The 18,678-nt window shown below is 43.4% G+C and overlaps 1 protein-coding gene across 1 annotated transcript in view; it reads left to right on the top strand.

Annotated features, from left to right (window-relative positions):
* The window catches only part of CYB5A (cytochrome b5 type A), a 133,045-nt gene that overhangs the window by 89,581 nt on the left and 24,786 nt on the right, over positions 1 to 18,678 (top strand). Inside the window, exon 3 of the mRNA XM_085606940.1 lies at positions 325 to 354. Within this exon, the coding sequence (XP_085463066.1) occupies positions 325 to 354 (30 nt within the window). The remainder of the gene's footprint in view (positions 1 to 324; positions 355 to 18,678) is intronic.

The raw sequence follows: 18,678 nt of genomic DNA, 5'->3' as shown, positions 1-18,678 counted from the left end.
TGGATGGGTAAGTGATTGAATGCAAGAATGAGTCAATGGAATGATTAACCCAATGATGCGTAACAGAGTGCATCCATAATGATTTACTAAGTGCCTAAAGTCATCAGTGACTGAAGAGGCTTCTTCAGTTATAAGCCAGACATTTTGGCATAGCAGTGCTTGCCTAAATTTTAGACTCCTGTGCACTGTCGTGACCATTGCTAAGAGTGGTCAAATGCCTTGACTTTCTTCTTTGTAAAATCTAAACCATGGCTTCTAATGTTCCATATTCTTGTTCCCCAATTTTAATAATATTGTAACATTTTTATTATCTTTTTTTTATAGGACGACCGAGCAAAGCTTCAGAAACCTGCGGTAGGTGGTGGACTTTATTATTTTTTTATTTAAAAGAACATTTTTCCTTACTGTTAGTTTTGAATTGGTAAGTCCAAGCAGTCTGTACAAATATTTTTGATTCTTTTTATGAAACCAATATGTTTTGTGTCCTTTGTTGTGGATGGGTGTGAAACCTCTAGTCTTTGCTAGCTGACGTTTTGCTTCCCATTGATCAAAAGGGAAACCATGTATTCAATACTGAAAGCTCTGTCAAGTTCTGAAACTTTTGAGGCATGTTTTGGTTATTGGGACACTGTCCCCACTTTCATTTATTAATTTCATTTATTATAGTAGTTCATCTACCAATATAGTATTCAGATACTCCTGATTGAAGTTTGATAACTTCCACCCGTCCATAGAAAGTAACACTTCTTCTGAGGATGTAATGGGGCAGCTCTAGCGCAAGCTGAAAAGTACGTTAGAAACCTGTGGTGTTTGAGTAAAATTTGGGGATTTATGCTTTATGTCCCGTAGTGGTCCACAATTGTAGCACCCTTCCCTGGATTATTTTAGGGGGTGTCTCTTGACTACTCCACCGTTCCCATGAGTATGACTGTTATTAAAGTGCCCATTCCTGTTTGTGGGCCTGTACAAGGATGATTGTGGTGCTTGGGCACTGGGTACAACCTTAAGTCATGCGACAAATGTGCTCTCATCCACCCTATGTTGCTTCAGAAACAGGAGGCTTCTGCCTTGCCAAACACTAAGAAAGGTCCTGGTCAAAGAATAGATCCAACTCTCATTCGAAGTCGTGGGACAGTGTGGGGTATCAAGGCTGCTCTCGCGAACAGTCCACTTCATGGAAATTTTCCAGTAAGTCGAAGTTTTGACATGAGAGCAAGAAAGCGACCCGGGACCTGACCTCATCTCCGTCACTCAAAAGCTAGTGACCAGGTATGCAGGTGTTAAGCAAAAAACCACAACATGTACTGCAACCAACCGGTCCTTCGGAGGTTGCAAACATGGCACCACTAGAAACCGTTAAGCGCAACAGGAACAGAAACCCTCCAATTCCACCTCCCCTACGGCAGCACCTGCTTGACTGCTCTGGCCGTTATGAGATAAAATACAACATTGCCGCCCCCCCCCCCCCCAGCTGAAGATCCATCTTGTCTCATACAGGGTGACTTTCAGAGGAGCACTCTGCAATGTAGGAAGTCAACCTTCTGTTGTCCAAGGATGCCATTGAATGGATGCCTGACTCAGAAAATTGAAGAGAATGCTACTTGTGTTACTTCCTCATTCTGAAGAAGAACGGAGGGTCATGCCTATTTTGAACCTCCACCTACTGAATACCTTTTTGAGGAAGGACTGGTCCAAAATGTTCACACTGCCTCAAATCCTGTCAGCAGTGTTCCAAGTGGACTGGACGGCGCCCTTGGGTTTACAGTATGTATCTTTGCGTATACTTGTGCTGAGGTCACATATGTGTTGCCTTCAATTCAAGGTGGACTAGGAACACTTTCAATTTACCATGCTCCCCGTTGACCTTACCTCTGCCCCTCAGGTGTTTAAGAAAGTCTGGCAATGGTCAATGTTTGTCTTCTGAGGCTGGGAGTACACATTTTTCAATACTTTGACTCCTGGCTGCTAAAGGTGTGCTAGTCAGTCATAGACCAGCTTTGAGTGATGACCAAACTCAAGGCATCATTGGGTTTCGCCATTAACGAGCTAAAGTCCCACTTGAGAATGCTGCACGTGGGAGGGGTGGAGATCAATGGCCTCTGATCTCCCGTAGAGAACAAACTCCATATCAATGTTATGAAGCTTGGAGTGATCCATCTGATCCTGAAAGACTCCCTGCCGTCCATCAAGGGGAGATTGGTGCAAGTCCTCGCAGACAAATCAATTACCATGTGGTACTGTAGCAAGGTGGGCTGATTAGGGTGCTGTATCATGTCTCAGTAGGTGATACGCATCTGAAGGTGGCTATACTAGCAGGACATTTTCATGGGCACCAAACACATTGCTGGGTCTCTATATTCCAGTGTGAACAAACTCAGGAAGTGTAGTCTGGCATTTCTTGTGTTCTACAAGTAGTTTCTTCATCCTGAAGTGGAGCAGGTTCCCTTTGAGCAGGGGCGTACACCCGGACTAGTTCATTTCATCAAATCGAGAACGTGCAATGTCTACAATTCTGTGCGTTGGAGTTTCCTCTAAGGCACTCATTAGTTGCTGCATTCTGGCTGGAATGGAAGTAAGAACATCTTAAGGCATTTTTACCACTGCCTCTCCTGCCATGAGTTCTGAAGAAGATCAAAACAGACCGGGCCCAAATCATTCTTATGACCCCACACTGGGACAGGAGTTTGAGGCACCCAGATCGCCTGAGCATTTGCCCTTCAATCAGGCTTCCACTTCAGGAGGTCCGCCTGTCGTAGCAACAGGGCAGGCTCCTGAGTTAGTCTCCTCAACCTATAACTTTATATGTAGAGATTGAGTGGTGGCAACTAAATGTATTTGACTTGCCATCCGAGATGGTTGATGTCATTCTTGCAGTCAGACACCCTTCCATGAAGACGACCTACGCTGGGCACTGGTGTGATGCTCAAAGTTCTGGCCCCCTAGAAAGCCAAACTTTCTGATGTTCTTTTATTTGTTCCTGTGGTGAGCACATTGAAAAGTTATATAAAGGTGTTTACCTTGCCACTCGTCTTTCCTTAAATCGCAAGTTGTTCTGCATTTTATGAAAGCTCAGTTCGACTGCCCTCTGCCCCCCCAAACAAGCCATTTGTTAAGCCCCAGAGAGATCTTAAAATGGCCTTGACATTCCTTTGAACCCATGCACAGCTGTTCCTTGAGGCTTGTGACACTTAAAACTGTCTCCTCATTGTGAGTATCTTGGCACCCAGCATGAGTAAACTGCGGGTGCTTGCTGTGCAGCAGTTCTACACCACCACCTTTCCAGATAAATTGGTACGGAGGTCCTAGGTGGCCCTTCTACCAAAGGTTGTGATACACTTCAAAGTTGGGCAGTTGATAACCCACTCTCGCTCCTTGAAGGAGAAAAAAGGAGAACCTTCGAGGCCTCTAAGCTTTTACATCAGCTCTTTGTGGGAGAGGTTTCCAGTACAAAGTAAAGCAAGGTGGTGCAAAAAGAGAATGCCATCAAGGCGGCTAGTCTTCTGCATCAAAATAAGCTATACAGAGGGGTAGAAGTAGCCTCTGAAGACCTGCGTGCCCATAACATCAGGGCTGCTACAATGGCTTTGCTTCTAGAAATCTGCCAGGCTGTAAAGTTGGCTTTGGTTTATACATTCACAAAACACTGCTGCCTTCATAGTTATGTCTGGTGGGAAGGTCACTTTGTCCCCTCAGTTCAGCAGGACTTTTTGGTCTGAGTTTACTCCTGAGACCCTTCGCCTTTGGAAGGTACTGCCATGGTATCTATAGTAAAAGTGAGGTATCTGAAGTTAGAAGTATCCATCAGAAGAACAAGTTACTTATCTTTTGGTTACCCTTTTTGGTGGATACTCCATCTAACTGCAGGTTCCTCACTTCCCGTCCCACTGCCTGTTCTCTGGTGTGGCCTCCTCAACATCCAAAAAGGTTCCAAGTTGGAAAACCAGCAATCTGTCTCAGACAGTTAGTACTATGCTGCGTGTCGGTTTGTGGAAGGAGGAAGATGCAAGAAACTGACCTCAGTTTACAGGGGTGGCGCTTAATGCATCACCGCAGAGCCAGGTGGCACAGCCTACTGGCGTATGGAAGCATAGCTGAAGAATTTTCTGTATACATTCTGGTGTCTGGGAATATTCTAAATGTGAGGAATATGTGGTTAGAGTACTCACCTGAGTGTTAACAAAGGTTAGTAACTTGTTGAGTCGGAGGTCAATCCCGTATTGTCTATAAAATAATTCTGAATCTTGTATTCTATGGTGCCTTTAAAAATGCAGTACAGTTGCTCTCAGTTTCCCCCTCTTGAATGTCAATAAAAGTGGATTGTGATCTGATTAGAGTTCTACAGAAATGCTACACTTCTAACATCAAACTGAGTTTGAGTTTTGTATAGTTTTATTAGTAAAATTGTTTGTACAAATGTTATAGTTATTTCAATTGAATATGTGGTCTGTAATGGCAGAGTGTACCACACCATGCCTACACCACGCCACTCTGACATGCTACTCTTACCCTCTGTCACGCCACTCTGACACTCTACGCCACTCTGCTGTACGGCACTCTGCTCTGACACTCTGCTCTCCTCCACTCTGACACTCGTCTCCACTCTGACACTCGTCTCCACTCTGACACTCGTCTCCACTCTGACACTCTCCTCCGCTACTCCATTCTGCTGTACGCCACAACACTGTCACACTAGGCCGCTCTTCTCTGCTGTTCACCACTCCGCTCTTCGCAGCACCGCCACTCTACTATGCCAATCTATTCAGCGCAACGCTACTATGCCACTCTATTCTGCGCCACTCTACTCTACTATGCCACCCTACTAAGCCCCTCTACTCTGCCACTCTCCTAAGCCAGTCTGTCACTCCACTCCAGGCCACTGAACACCATGACACTCCACTCTACACCTCCAACATTTAGATACTGCACAGGAGCCACACTGGTGTACAATACGGCTCAAACACATTGGCAAAGCAAATAGATCATGCATGGGCCTACCTATTAGGTTTTTCAATGCATGTTTTTTCTGAATGAGCAGTGTCTGTACTGCTTTCTCCCATTTGGCTTCCACCATCCCCCTAGACGGGCACATGAGCACAGCAGGTATTGTCATTGTGTTGACTGATAATATAGTCAAACCTGCTCTGTCATTTACACCGATCTCCACTTCTGTTTGCACCTCCCTATGTTGTGAAAATTAAGAAAGAGGGAGACTGAGAACTCGAGCCCCCCAACCCCCACTTTATGTTTTGGTAACTACCCAGGATAACTGCACAGAATACAAATAACCATCAATTCTTTGTTGTTCGGTGAATGAAGGAGATGTGGCCTATTTTTGAAACCGAGGAAGTAGGTATGAGTCTCTGCATCGGTTCAACATCCTGTGATTCTGGGCAAAAATCTCTTAATATCCTAGTGACTTAAAAAAATAAAATATATATATCTCCAGCTCACGGTTCCATCGGGTATTCGTACCCGTAACAGAAGACAGCACTCACTGGGGAGAGTTCAAAAGATTTATTCCATGAACTCCGGGCAAACCAGACGCGTTTCGGCACTTAGCCTTTGTCAATTGCTGCACGAAAACACCGCGGCCATGTTTTATTTATAAATACACATTCATTTGTGGTATCCGGTATAAAAACAGAAAAAGGACCGTTTTTAAGATGACAACAGCTTTTCGTTCCGCCATCTTTGAGTATCTAAATGTGGAACAAGTGCAATACATATAGTATTTCATCAATGTTATAACGTGATCGTTAATAACAATTCACACAAGCCCAGAATGGGCCACCAATTAATAATGACAAATTCATTAGAACTGTTGTCGTTATACTCATCAAAATCTCGCACCCAGATAGGCCTATAATTCTGCATGGTGCCAGATAACCACGATGCCACATCTACATAAGATATGATCAATCAACAGCAAATAAACATTTCATATCTAACAGAATGATCATAGATAAACAAAAGAAATCAAGAAGGAGATTTAGAATACGGCACATTTTGATTACGTATCCAATAATTGTAACCTGTTTATCCAATAATTGTAACCTGTTTATCCCAAGTGTACAGCAAGTTCCTCACTGCTATTCAAACCCAAAGGACTCTTACTTTGTAGATCTATAATATAGGGTGATTCTAAACGCCTTAATTTCTGTATTCTGTCTCCACCCCTAGGGTTGGGCGGTACATGATCTAAACAGAAATACGATAAGAGATCCCTATTCCGGCCATGAGTCTTGTTGTAATGCCTCGCTACTGGGTATGCTTCGTCCACATTGTTGATCGCCCTCATGTGTTCTAAAATCCGTATCTTAACCGGATGAATAGTGCTTCCAATATAACGAAGCCCACATGGACAAACCAAACAATAAATAGCGTAGGGGGTGGTGCATGTGAGAAACTTGGTAATCTTTCTAGGTGTACTGAGGCCAGGAACGTCATATGACAGAGTACGTTTACTTTTCTTGCAGGCTTTGCACTTACCACATGGATAAAATCCATTAAGTGCTTTAAAAGATGCCCTGCTAGATTCCACATTATGATAACTATGGACCAACTGATCTCTCAATGACCGTGCTTTCCTGAAAGTGACCAAAGGATTTGATGGTAGATCCTCTCTTATGATATGGTCAGTAAGGAGAATATGCCAGTTTTTACGTAATATTCTCTTGAGTTGATTAGCATTTTCAGAAAAGGTAGTAATCATTCGAAAAGCCCCATTATCAGACTTTTTTATGGCTTTCTCCATAAGTAAATCTCTCCTAGAGATATTATTGACTCTATCCATGGCTCGTGACAGGACTGCTTCGCTATAGCCTCACTCTAAAGCGTCGCATGCTCATTTCTGCTGCCTTCTGAAATTCTAAGTCACTGGTGTTATTTCTTTTAAGCCTCAATAACTCCCCATATGGGATGCTGTCAATAAGTTTCTTAGGATGACTACTAGCTGCAAAAAGAGTTGAATTCCCTGCAGTGATTTTTCGATAGTCTAGTATGTAACTTCCCAACTTTTACATACACTGTCAGATCTAAATAGTTGACCTCCTCAGTACTTACTTCACCTGAGAATCTCAGGTTAACATCATTACAGTTCAAAACATCAATCTATGACTTTGCCAGATCTGGTGAACAATCAAATACTATGAACAAATCGTCAATATAACGATGCCATGCCTTTATCCTCATGTTCCAAATTTGATTTGGCCCCGCCCAGGCCACCTGCTCCTCCCACCAGCCAACGAACAAGTTCGCATAGCTGGGGGCGAAGCAGGTGCCCATCGCGGTCCCTGACATCTGTCTGAACAGCTGTCTTTGAAACAGAAATATGTTATGAGTTAGGCAAAAATTTACAAATTCAAGAATCCTACTGCTATGTTCATAGTACTTCAAATCACGTGATTCTAGGAAGAATCGTATAGCTTTCAAGCCATCAGTATGTGCAATGTAAGTATAGAGGCTGGTGATATCAAGTACCATAAGACAATAATCAGCTTGCCATTCAATTTTATCTATACATGTCAAGAAATCTTTCAAATAAGATTTCAATTTGACCACATGTTGGGAAATGAAGAATTCAACATACATAGATAAATGTTCCGTTAAACTGCCCTGTGAGGCAATAATCGGTCTTCCTGGAGGGTTCTTGATATCCTTATGAACCTTTGGCAGGTAATAAAATGTAGGAATAATAGGATTCAGACATCGTAGAAATAAATATTCCTCTGAGTCTGATTTGTTCCTTTTATACCAAGAAGAAATCAACAAATGATAGTCAGTAATGCTTTGATTATAACTCTGTTCGTTCGGTTTTTCATTACACAAGGTATCGTCCAATTGACAATAAGCTTCTGTTTTGTACTGTTCTTTAGTCAGCAAGACAATATTACCCCCTTTATCCGAAGGCTTACAGACCAAGGAGGTGTCCTGAGATAAATCGTCCAACACCATTTGTTGTTGTTTGGAGAAATTTGTAGTTATCTTACTATATTTATTGTCATTACGTAAGCGAGTTAGAACTTTAATCACAGCATCCGAGAAAGTATCGATAGCATCAGTGGCCATTTGAGGGAGAAACACTGATGCAGGTTTAAAAGGACTCATTCCTCCACTTTGTTGGATTTCCAGTTGGGCCATTAATTGCGTAGAGCCAATATTGGCATCTTCCATCTCCATGGTCTCAGTTCTTAGACCCTCTAATACTTTCAAGGTTGCAATGTCTTTACCAGTTAAATTGTCCGTTTCGGTTCTTCCATAACCAGAACTTTTGTTTTTGTTAATAGATGGTTTCAACTTGAAATATTTATGCAACTTCAGCTTATGAGTAAATTAAACAAGTCAATCCTTGTCTGTGTAAATTCAATGCTTTTGTGTGGACAAAATGACAGACCAAGTTGTAAGACTGATTCCTCTTCAGTAGTCATAACTCTGGGTGTCAAGTTGATTATCGTCAGGTTGTCTTGCTTTATTTCCGTTTGTTGAAGAACTTTCTGCTGCGAGTCATGGGTGGCGAGCCTTCGAATTTTCTGGCCCCCGCCTCGTTTTACTCTTGCTGCCTGTTCTGGGGGCTTGCCTCTGCCTCCCTGCAATTGTTGTTTCCTGATTAGCCTGAATTCCTCGTGAAAAGGAGGTGCATTTGTCAGTAATCCGCTGCCCCCATCTTCATTAGAGGATTCATCACCTGTAATTTCAGATTCTGACATATCTGGGGCTACTGCTGGTAGCTGTGTTGGTCTTTGTCTGAGTTCTTTCCTGGGGTTATCGTACTTTTTAGCAAAAGTTAATATTCTGCCCTGGCTATAGTATTTTTCATCTTGGTCGAACTTTTCTTCTTTCTGTTGTTTGATCTTTTGTTCGTAAACTTCCAATCTTTTTTTCATTTGTTCACGTTTTCCATCCAAATTGGCTTGGTCATTCTCCTTGCATAAATCATCCTCCAGTTCTTTGATTAGTACCAACGCCTTCTCACGATCACTCCATGCAAACCTAACTAGTATTTCCAGCATTCCCTTGCAAGACTGGGCTGTGTGTTCCGCCCATGCATCCAACAATAGGGGGTCCGGATTCTCGTAGGCTGGCACTGTGTATATTCTAAGGCCTCTCGGGACTCTGCCTACTTCTATATAATTTTGCAATGAGGTGGCCACTCGCTCATATAGACGCTCTAGGGTAGAGAATTTAGAGGCCAAATTAGAAGACGCAGAAGTCCCATTTTTGTTTTCAGATCTATTTGTTCCATGCTGTTTTTTAAAGATGTTATTAGCCGCTTCTCTGCGTTCCGATTCACAGAACATGATGCAAGTTGTTTGATAGTTGTAGCCACAACTATAATGTTCGTGCCCTTATCCCCCTCGTTCAATGAAAATGCGGATGATGTATGGAGTTTATCGTGCCGACGGCACCTTACCGGGAGTATCTCTCACGTTATGCCTGCCGTCCACCATTAGTCGCGGCGGCAATTTCCCAGCACATCCAGGACGCCTCGACACAGTTTCCCAATCTCCAATCTCCAATAATGCCGCAATCACGGAGCAACCGGAAAATATGTCAATTATCGCTCCACAACACCAGCCAGTTGCACTCACGAACGGGTGCGTGCCAAGCGGGGGTGTTCCCGCTTCAATATCTAGCTCACGGTTCCATCGGGTATTCGTACCCGTAACAGAAGACAGCACTCAAGGGGGAGAGTTCAAAAGATTTATTCCAAGAACTCCGGGCAAACCAGACGCGTTTCGGCACTTAGCCTTTGTCAATTGCTGCACGAAAACGCTGCGGCCATGTTTTATTTATAAATACACATTCATTTGTGGTATCCGGTATAAAAACAGAAAAAGGACCGTTTATAAGATGACAACAGCTTTTCGTTCCGCCATCTTTGAGTATCTAAATGTGGAACAAGTGCAATACATATAGTATTTCATCAATGTTATAACGTGATCGTTAATAACAATTCACACAAGCCCAGAATGGGCCACCAATTATTAATGACAAATTTGTCATTATTAATTGGTGGCCCATTCTGATATTGAAGCGGGAACACCCCCGCTTGGCACGCACCCGTTCGTGAGTGCAACTGGCTGGTGTTATGGAGCGATAATTAATATATATATATATATATATCTGACCTAGTGTAATATAAAACTTTTCATACAAAGTATTTTTGTGAAAAGTGTCTCTGCATGTGTGGAGTTTTGAACAATGAGCTCTTTAAAGGTCCATCATTGCCACGACTTAAACCTTTATTTACAGTATCGCGAAACGCTGTATATATGCAGTTTTTTTGTTGCTGCACATTAGCATATTCCAATTAGAGTGCATTTGCTATTAAATATAAAACAGGGAGTTTGTCATGTGTAAAAGGGTCCTGTAATTACTATGTGCGTTATTCTGTAAATCTGTTGTCAAAAGTTATCTTCCTATTTATTCCTCATTTGTGGATTATGTATGTAGCCAATATTGTAATTTTAATTGTATTTATATAGCACTTACTACCCCTGACGAGGTGTTGAAGCACTTTTCAGCTAGTAGCATGCAACGCCGGAACCAAAAGGATTAAAGGCGGATTAGTAGATCTCCACCCCATTCTGCCAGCCAATGACAAATACAAATCAGCCCTTCTTATCCACATCGGCAGTAAAACATATGCCTGTCCTCAGCCAATCAGTGGTGTTGTAGCATAAGAAGGGTAATCAGTGAAGAATAAATGAACTCTTCGTGGCTTCCTCTGTCTCCTTCCTTCCACCTGGGCACCCAGCTTGCCACTTGACTGGGGCCTCCAGTTCCTGCCTGATCCAGTTGCCGCCTTTTGACCGAGTGACATTGCCGCTTCCTGGGTTTTCCTGCTAACTGTTCTTCCTGCCAACAGCAGACCCGCCCACCCCAGGACCTATTTAATACAGGCCACAGCACGACTGTGCAGCAGGCGTGCCAAAGGAAAGTCCGTCTGTGCCCGCCCGCACTTTAATTGCGCCCAACACTAGCAACCCTGACAGCTTGACCATCCACCACAACACTACAACCGCAGCCAACACAGAAGCCAAAGAACACCCCCACTACTACTCCACCATCCTCTGCGACTTCAATAACACATACCGGCAAACATGCTGTTGCCATGCAGCTCCCAGCACCACGGTAGGGCCTTTCTCCTGCTGTCCGCCATGTTCCTCAACGTCCAATCCTTTGGGAAGCACTCCACCGAAATCTAGGACCTCCTCAACAGCACACCTGACCTTCTCTTCCTGACCGTAACATGGCTCAACACAGTCTCCAACGCGGACATCGCTGTAGCCATCCTGCCCGCTTAGAAGATCCTAGACCAGGACCGAACCCACAAACCAGGTGTGAAAACTCTCACTCATCTACAAAAACATGGTTGACCGCACCTCCTCCACAGGACTCGGGCATCAACCTTATTGAACACCTCCAAATATGAACAGACATCTACGCCACCCTTAAGGAAACCCTTGCCTACTGTTCCCAACCCCTGTAGTGTAGTTGCTATATCCCTGATAGGCTCTGTGCATTGGAATAATATACACTTTAGTTTTGACATCGGACTGAGGTCAGTATGTCTCTATCGAGTACCTTACACTTAATCGCTTGTGTATTCCAGCTAACTCAGAGGTCACTAGAAACTTCTCGAATATACAAGAAGGGATTAGTTTCTGACAACCGCATAAACGTGACAACTTTGTTTCCTTTAGAGTCGGAACAATCTCAGAACCGTGGAAACAATAGATAAGTTTCACTCAGTCAATCGTGCATATATAGAGAGACTGGCGTTTCAATAAAAAGGGTTTATTGAACAGTCTTATTTCTCATGCGAGAGATATGAACTGCTACAATCGTAAGACAGGATGCGAAGTACAATACGTACAGGGTTAGCAGTAAGATAAAATGATACTGCAATAGCATGGTTTGTAGCTATGACATATATTCATAAAATACATACATAACACAGGCTAAAATGTGAATACTCATCTGATACTTCTAAATAGTTCTACCCCAGTGTACCTATCCTAAGTGTAGTACGAGGTAAGAAGTAGGTGCTGTTTTCTAAAGTATAGCTAGCTATAGTTTTAGTTTTGCCAAAAGTTTCTCTAAGTTCTAGTCCGCTCCATACCTTAGAATGTGTGAGGTTGGAATCTCTTTCCGGAACTCGATATCTAATACCCCGCAAGGGGAGTCAGAAACACTGGAGCTGGATTCTCTGCGAGGAGGATGACCGCATCTGGTCAGTGCGTCAGGCGGGAACTCAATCTCCTTCCGAACTTGGCGTGGCGAACCGCAAGTAGGCAGTTGAACTTGACCGTACCGGAACCGTGGTTTGCCAGGGCAAGTGCAGGTATATTTATACCTTGAAGGTGTTTAGGAATGCCTGTATTGACGTAAAAGTCGGCCATCGGAACGTCATGAATGAACCCCTAAGGAATAGATGTTCATGCATAATAAATTAGTTCTTGGAGAAATCAATATCCAAGCAAGGGAAATTCCTAAAGGCTTAAGAGTCTGGTTTTCCAAGAACTCGTTGTGACGTGGATTGACCGATGTAGGAGACCATGCCTGTATTTGGTTAGCATGGACAATGCCTAAATAAGGGCTGGATTTTCTATGCCTAAATAATGGCAATATGAATTGTACCTATATAAGGGCATAAATCGGGAAACCTATATACGGAATCTAAATCTACACACAACATCCCTTCCTCTCTTTCCCCCGCCCCCCCCCCCCTCAATCCAGGACCTGTGAAGAGTTCTGCAAGCACATTTCAGACTTAATTGTTCCCCTCTCCATCAGATCAACCAACCACATCCTCCTGGGGGATCTCAATTTCCACTGGAAGACATCACAGACCCTAACCCCACAGCCCTTCTCAACAGCCTCCGCAACCTCTGACTCACCCAGCACATCCAAGGACCAACCCACGCAGCAGGCCACACCCTCAGCCCTATTGTCTTCTCCAACAACAGGATCACCACCACCCACATTACCCCGCTCACATGGTCTGACCCCTACATCATAAATTTCAAGATATCCACCCATCAAGCCACCCCACCAGAAAAACCCAAAGCACCATCAACACACGGGGCAAAATATCTGAAAAAAACTTTCCCAAGACCCTACAGGAATGCCCACTCAAACACATGGGGAACCTCGATGTTTACACCAAGCTCTTCATTAAACAGCTCACTGACTGCACCAACCACACCACTTCTGCAAGAAACCAGACCTACAAAAACAATAAACAACCCTGTTGGTACATGAACAACCTCTGGAAGTCCAAGTGCCACTCCAAACTTCTTGAGAGAAAATGGAGACTCAGCAGAAATCCCACCGCAAGATCCACTTACAAATTCGCCCTCCATCTCTACCGCCAACAAATACGAGATGCAAAGAAAAAGGCCCGAACTCTCAGACTTGAAGCCGGCTGCAAAAATGGCAAAGAGCACCATTGTCAAGGAGTTCTCGAATCCCTCCGCTTCCCACAACATTATACCTTCCCAAGCACTCTGCAACAACCTCTCAAACTTCTTCGAACAGAAGATTGCCAATATCTACAACACATTCGACCCACAGCATACCAATGCGACCTCCCCCACTGAGCTGGACACCTTCATCGCCAAACAGCAACTAAGCATCTGGAAGCCTCTCTCGAATGAAGAAACCACCACCCTGATGAATGCCATCCACTCAGGAGCCCCCTCAGACCCATTCCACCACTTCATATACAAAAAACACACATACAACCTTGGAAGAACCATCATCTCCCCCGCTCTCACAGCTATCATCGGTACCTCCATGACCACCACCACAACCTTCCCGTCTTGCTAGAAAAACGCCACATTGAAAAAACCAACAGCGGACCCCAACACCCTCAGCAGCTACAGACCCTTCTCAGTCCTGCCTTTTCCAGCTTAAGTCATGGTGAAAAGGATCAATACCCAGCTCGCAGACTGCCTAGAACTCGATCAACTACTAGACCGCTCACAATCAGATTTTTGCACAAACCACACCACTGAGACAGCCCTCATTGCGCCCTCCGATGACATCAGAAGCATCCTCGACTGAGGAGGAAAGGCCGTATTCAACCTCCTCTATCTCTTCGCAGCTTTTGATACTGTCTCCCACAAGTCACTCATCGGAAAGCTTCAGCGCTTGAGTATCTGTGGACTGGCCCTCAAGTGGAGATCCTCCTTCCTGAAGGACAGAACTCGATGAGTTAGACTCCCCCGCCTACACCCCCCCACACACACATGCACACACACACACATACTCACCTCAGAACCCAAGAAACTCATCTGCGGAGTCTCTCAAGGATCATCACTCAGCCCAACACTCTTAAACGTCTACATGACACCCCTCATGGACAGCGTCCAAACCCACAGCATCAACCTAGCATCCTACTCTGATGACAAACAGCTCATCCTCTCCCTTACTGACTCAACCAGACCCGCCAAAGCAAACTTTGCAATCTACATGAACAGCGTTGTTGCTTAGATGAAAAAAAACTGCTTCCAGCTCAACTCAGATAAAACCGAAGTCCTAACCTTCGGCAAAAGCCACTCTTCTGGGGATGCCTCTTGATGGCCCTCCAAACTTGGCCACCCACGTACTCCTGCAGGTCATACCAAGAATCTCGGGATCATCCTGGACACCAACCTTTTCATGAGCAGATAAATCAATGCTGTCTCCTCATCATGCTTCCACATTCTGCTAATGCTACGCAAGATTTTCAAGTGAACCCCACTAAATACCAGACAAACAGTCACCCAGGCTCTTATCACAAGTAGACTTGATTATGGAAACTCCCTCTATTTTGGAATCCCAGCCCATGCCTTACGCTGACTCAAAACCACCCAGAACGCTGCCGCCAGACTCATCCTGAACATCCCGTGAAATACCCACATCTCTCCACACTGCAACAATTTCCACTGGCTCACAATCCAGGAATGATGCAAGTTCAGGCAACTCACAAACTCCTAAAAATCTCTCTACAACATCTGTCCAGCTTACCTCAACCACCGCCTAAACGTAGACCAACCCACCAGACCCCTTCGATGCACACCTTCCTGGCATCAAGAAGACCAAAAGCGGAGGACGATCCTTCTCATACCTCTCAGGCAAGACCTGGAATGACCTCGGGAAAAACCTTCGAGCCTCCCCCCTCCCTCGTGGACTTCCGAAGGAACATCAAGAAATGGCTCTTCCAGACAAAGCAAAGCAAACACAAGGAGATGATGGACGGAGTGCTGAAACTTTGCAGACACTCATCCCCAACACACAAACGATGATGGATTCAACACAGATCTAATAGTGGCTGGGGTTGAGAGTCTGAAAAGTTTCAGCGCTCCGTCCATCTCATTATGTTTGCTCGTTCGCCCAAAGTTGGCACGGTATGCCTAGTCGTGGGTCCCGTGATCATTTTGCCACTGGATTCAAGCTAGCCTGGCTGATGAGGGGTGTTACCCCGACATAGGTCCCAGGATGCTTGTTTCGGTCCAAGGAAGACCTGGCTTGGCAGTTCGGGCTGGACTGTTCCCATGAGGAACAGGGTCAAGACTGATTTGCATATGGCTGGGTCTGAACTGGAGTGGCAAAGTGAGCAAAAGAACAATGATGAATTCAACCCAGATCTGTGGCTGGGGTTGAGTGTCTGAAAAGTTTCAGCACTCCGTCCATCATCTTCTTATGTTTGCTGCTTCCAGATGAAACCGGCATGAACTCCTCCCCCTCTCCCCCCCCCCCCCCCCACAAGGCCTGCTCTGCTTTTCACCTGGATACATTCACAGCTGATTAGCCACGCTCTACAAATTCATATACCATAACAAATGGGCTACGTGAGCTTCTTTTAGGAAAAATATTGGGACTTCTTGCCTCTTTGTGTGATTATATCTCATACCTCTTGTTGGTGCTACACATGACCATCTAATAGTCCACTTAAGGAAAGTTGACAGTTTTGTTTGTCATCTATCTGGTTTAACAGAGGTGCCATCCTCCCCTCTATCCTATCCAGAGATAATGTGCCTGAGTGCTTGGATCCTCTTACTGCTGAGGAAGGAGTATCGTTGATGCTATACTGCAATGGGGTAATAAAATCATAATCTTGTTCTACTTTGAAGAACCTAGCATAAACCATGATCATGTTTTTCTACTTTGAAGAACTTAGCATTGTGAACCTTTGTCCCATCCCTATCCCTATCCCTGTAGCGGTGCCACCACTGTTCTTTGGGGAGATCCAGGGGGTGGTGAGCACACTGCCAACTTGCATGTCACAATAGGGGCAAAGTTGTGAAGAATTTGCCTACAAATATTTATTTTTCTACCAAAAATGTAAGCTTTGTGAACTGCGCAAGATTGCAAAGAATTGAAATATTATGGAGAAAAAATCTGTTTTGCATACAAATATCCTCACAAAAACTTAAGAAGAATTTCCTTGCAACAAAATCCTTTTGTGGGGTAATTCTTACACAAAAACGTATGGACAATATTTCCAACCTCTGGCAACCTTGGCAAATCTGTGCAGGGTTTGTAAAGTTTGAGGAAATTCAGAAAGAGTTGTGATATACTCCTAAAGTCCTATGACATAGCTATAGTAGATGCAAGAACCTGGACAAAGGAAACTGTTGCGAAGAAGTGAAGGGCAGTATTATGTGTCCTTGATATGATGCACTGAAATGCCTTTGACTGTGTGGCACAGCCTAGGCAGTGGCAGATCATGGAGGCAATGGGAATTAACTTGAATATTATCAATATCATCCGTGACCTGTACTCAGGTGCCTCAGCCTGTGTTCGCTATGGAAGGGATGGTGGGTGCACCAGATCCTTCAAAATTGCAAGAGGTGTGAGGCAGGGCTGCTTTCTTGCCCCCTTTTTATTCGCACTCTATACCAACAGTGTAGAATCTGCACTGTTTGGTTCCACTCCAGATGTCCCTTCTATTAATTCAGCACAGGCGCCAATTTTATTATATGCGGACGACGCAGTGCTTTTAGCTTGTACTAATAATGCACTGCACCGCCTAGTCCTTGAATACACGAAATTTATGAATAATCTAGATATGAAAGTTAACTATACAAAGTATTTTATTCTGGTAGCAGCGAAATCAGCTAAATCATCCGCAAATTATTACTGAAGGGCGGGAAACTGGGAGTTATCGATTCTTTTAACTATCTAGGGATTATGTTTGACCCCCAAACTAATTGGCAAAAGATGATTGCTAATAGAGAGTTCCAGATGGAAAAGAATATTGGGGCACTAACTAAATTTATTTAAAAAACTGGTTTAAAACCAATAGATGTAATAAAAACAGTGTATCAAGCTAAGACTTTATCCGCTGCCACCTATGAAGCAGCTGTTTGGGGAATGAGAGATTATGCAAAACTACAGACTATTGAAGATAATTTTTTAAAAAGGGTCCTTTCTTTACCAAAGTCATGTGCCAACTATAAGTGCCACATGGAATTGAGAGCACCTTACATTACTGATAAAAGTGCAGTGGCGCCGATTCTAATGTGGCACTCAATATGGCGAAAGAAGACCCTTGCTTTAACAAGAGACATTATAAAGGATGTTCTGAAATTAGATGGGGTGGGGGGGGGGGGGGGGGGGGGGGGGGTAGGTAACATCACTTGGTTAACTTTATGTTGAAACCACCTTGAAAGCAGTTGGGCTACATCGTCTTTTTTTGGATCCTACTACTTGTTGTTCTATCTCTATAAATGACTTAAAAGCGCAATTACTTTCTAATAGACAGATAAGAAGGGAGACTAAAAATATTAATCTGTCGACAGGAAAAACATACTTGGCTTCCCCTAGTTTAACGCAAATTGACATAAATACAATATATCTATACTTCGTCACCAATTTACAGCACAGGTACATCTTGGTGAGATTTCGCTTAAATTATATTCCTCTTATGTTGGGTTCTTCCCGTAATGTTTATGTTGCTTCAAACCTCCCATTTTGTTCCTGTGATCAGCAATCTGTACAGAATGATATACACTTTTTGTTCTTCTGTAAATTTTATTGTGATGAAAGGAAACTATTTATTATCCCCATTATGCGTAAAATTAACTTCAAACAGTGTTGTGTTGCCCTTTATTACCTGCAATTATTACCTGACCCATTTATCTGTTTTTCTTTGGCATCCTTTTTGTTATCTGCTTTAAAAAAGACATACAATCTGCTAAAACTATATCCCGAACAATGAATTCATTTTACTGTATTGTGTAAATAATTATGAATTTGTATTTTAATGCAGTCATTTTGTATATTTTTCATACATTTTAACTTTACTGTAATGCTGTGATACTTTGAAACGCTTCTTTTAACTGTAGTATACTTTTTTTTTTTTTTAACGCTTTGAGAAGTACTCCTGGGCAACCCTTTGTATTCACTCGGTAGAAGCCTGAAGATGACTGTATTGTTTTAGTGAAGGTATATCCTAATACAAATGAATCACTACTTTTTTTGGCTACCTCCTAGGTTTTTGCTCCTTTTTACCAAAAGAACTTTATTAGCAATTTGTCTAGAGGACATGGTGTGTGCTAATGGCCATGCTGTTTGATTTAGGCGTCATTTCAGCTTTAGGAATTTAATCTTATGCATTCTGAGAAGGCCTCAGCAATTTCATCCTCACATTTGAGATGTACTACTTTTTGAAAAATAATGTAGTAT

This window comes from Triturus cristatus, chromosome 5_2 (genome assembly GCF_964204655.1).
Source record: "Triturus cristatus chromosome 5_2, aTriCri1.1, whole genome shotgun sequence".
NCBI lineage: Eukaryota > Metazoa > Chordata > Amphibia > Caudata > Salamandridae > Triturus > Triturus cristatus.
Note: the sequence above shows the minus strand (reverse complement) of the source record. Positions and strands in the feature narration are given on the sequence as shown.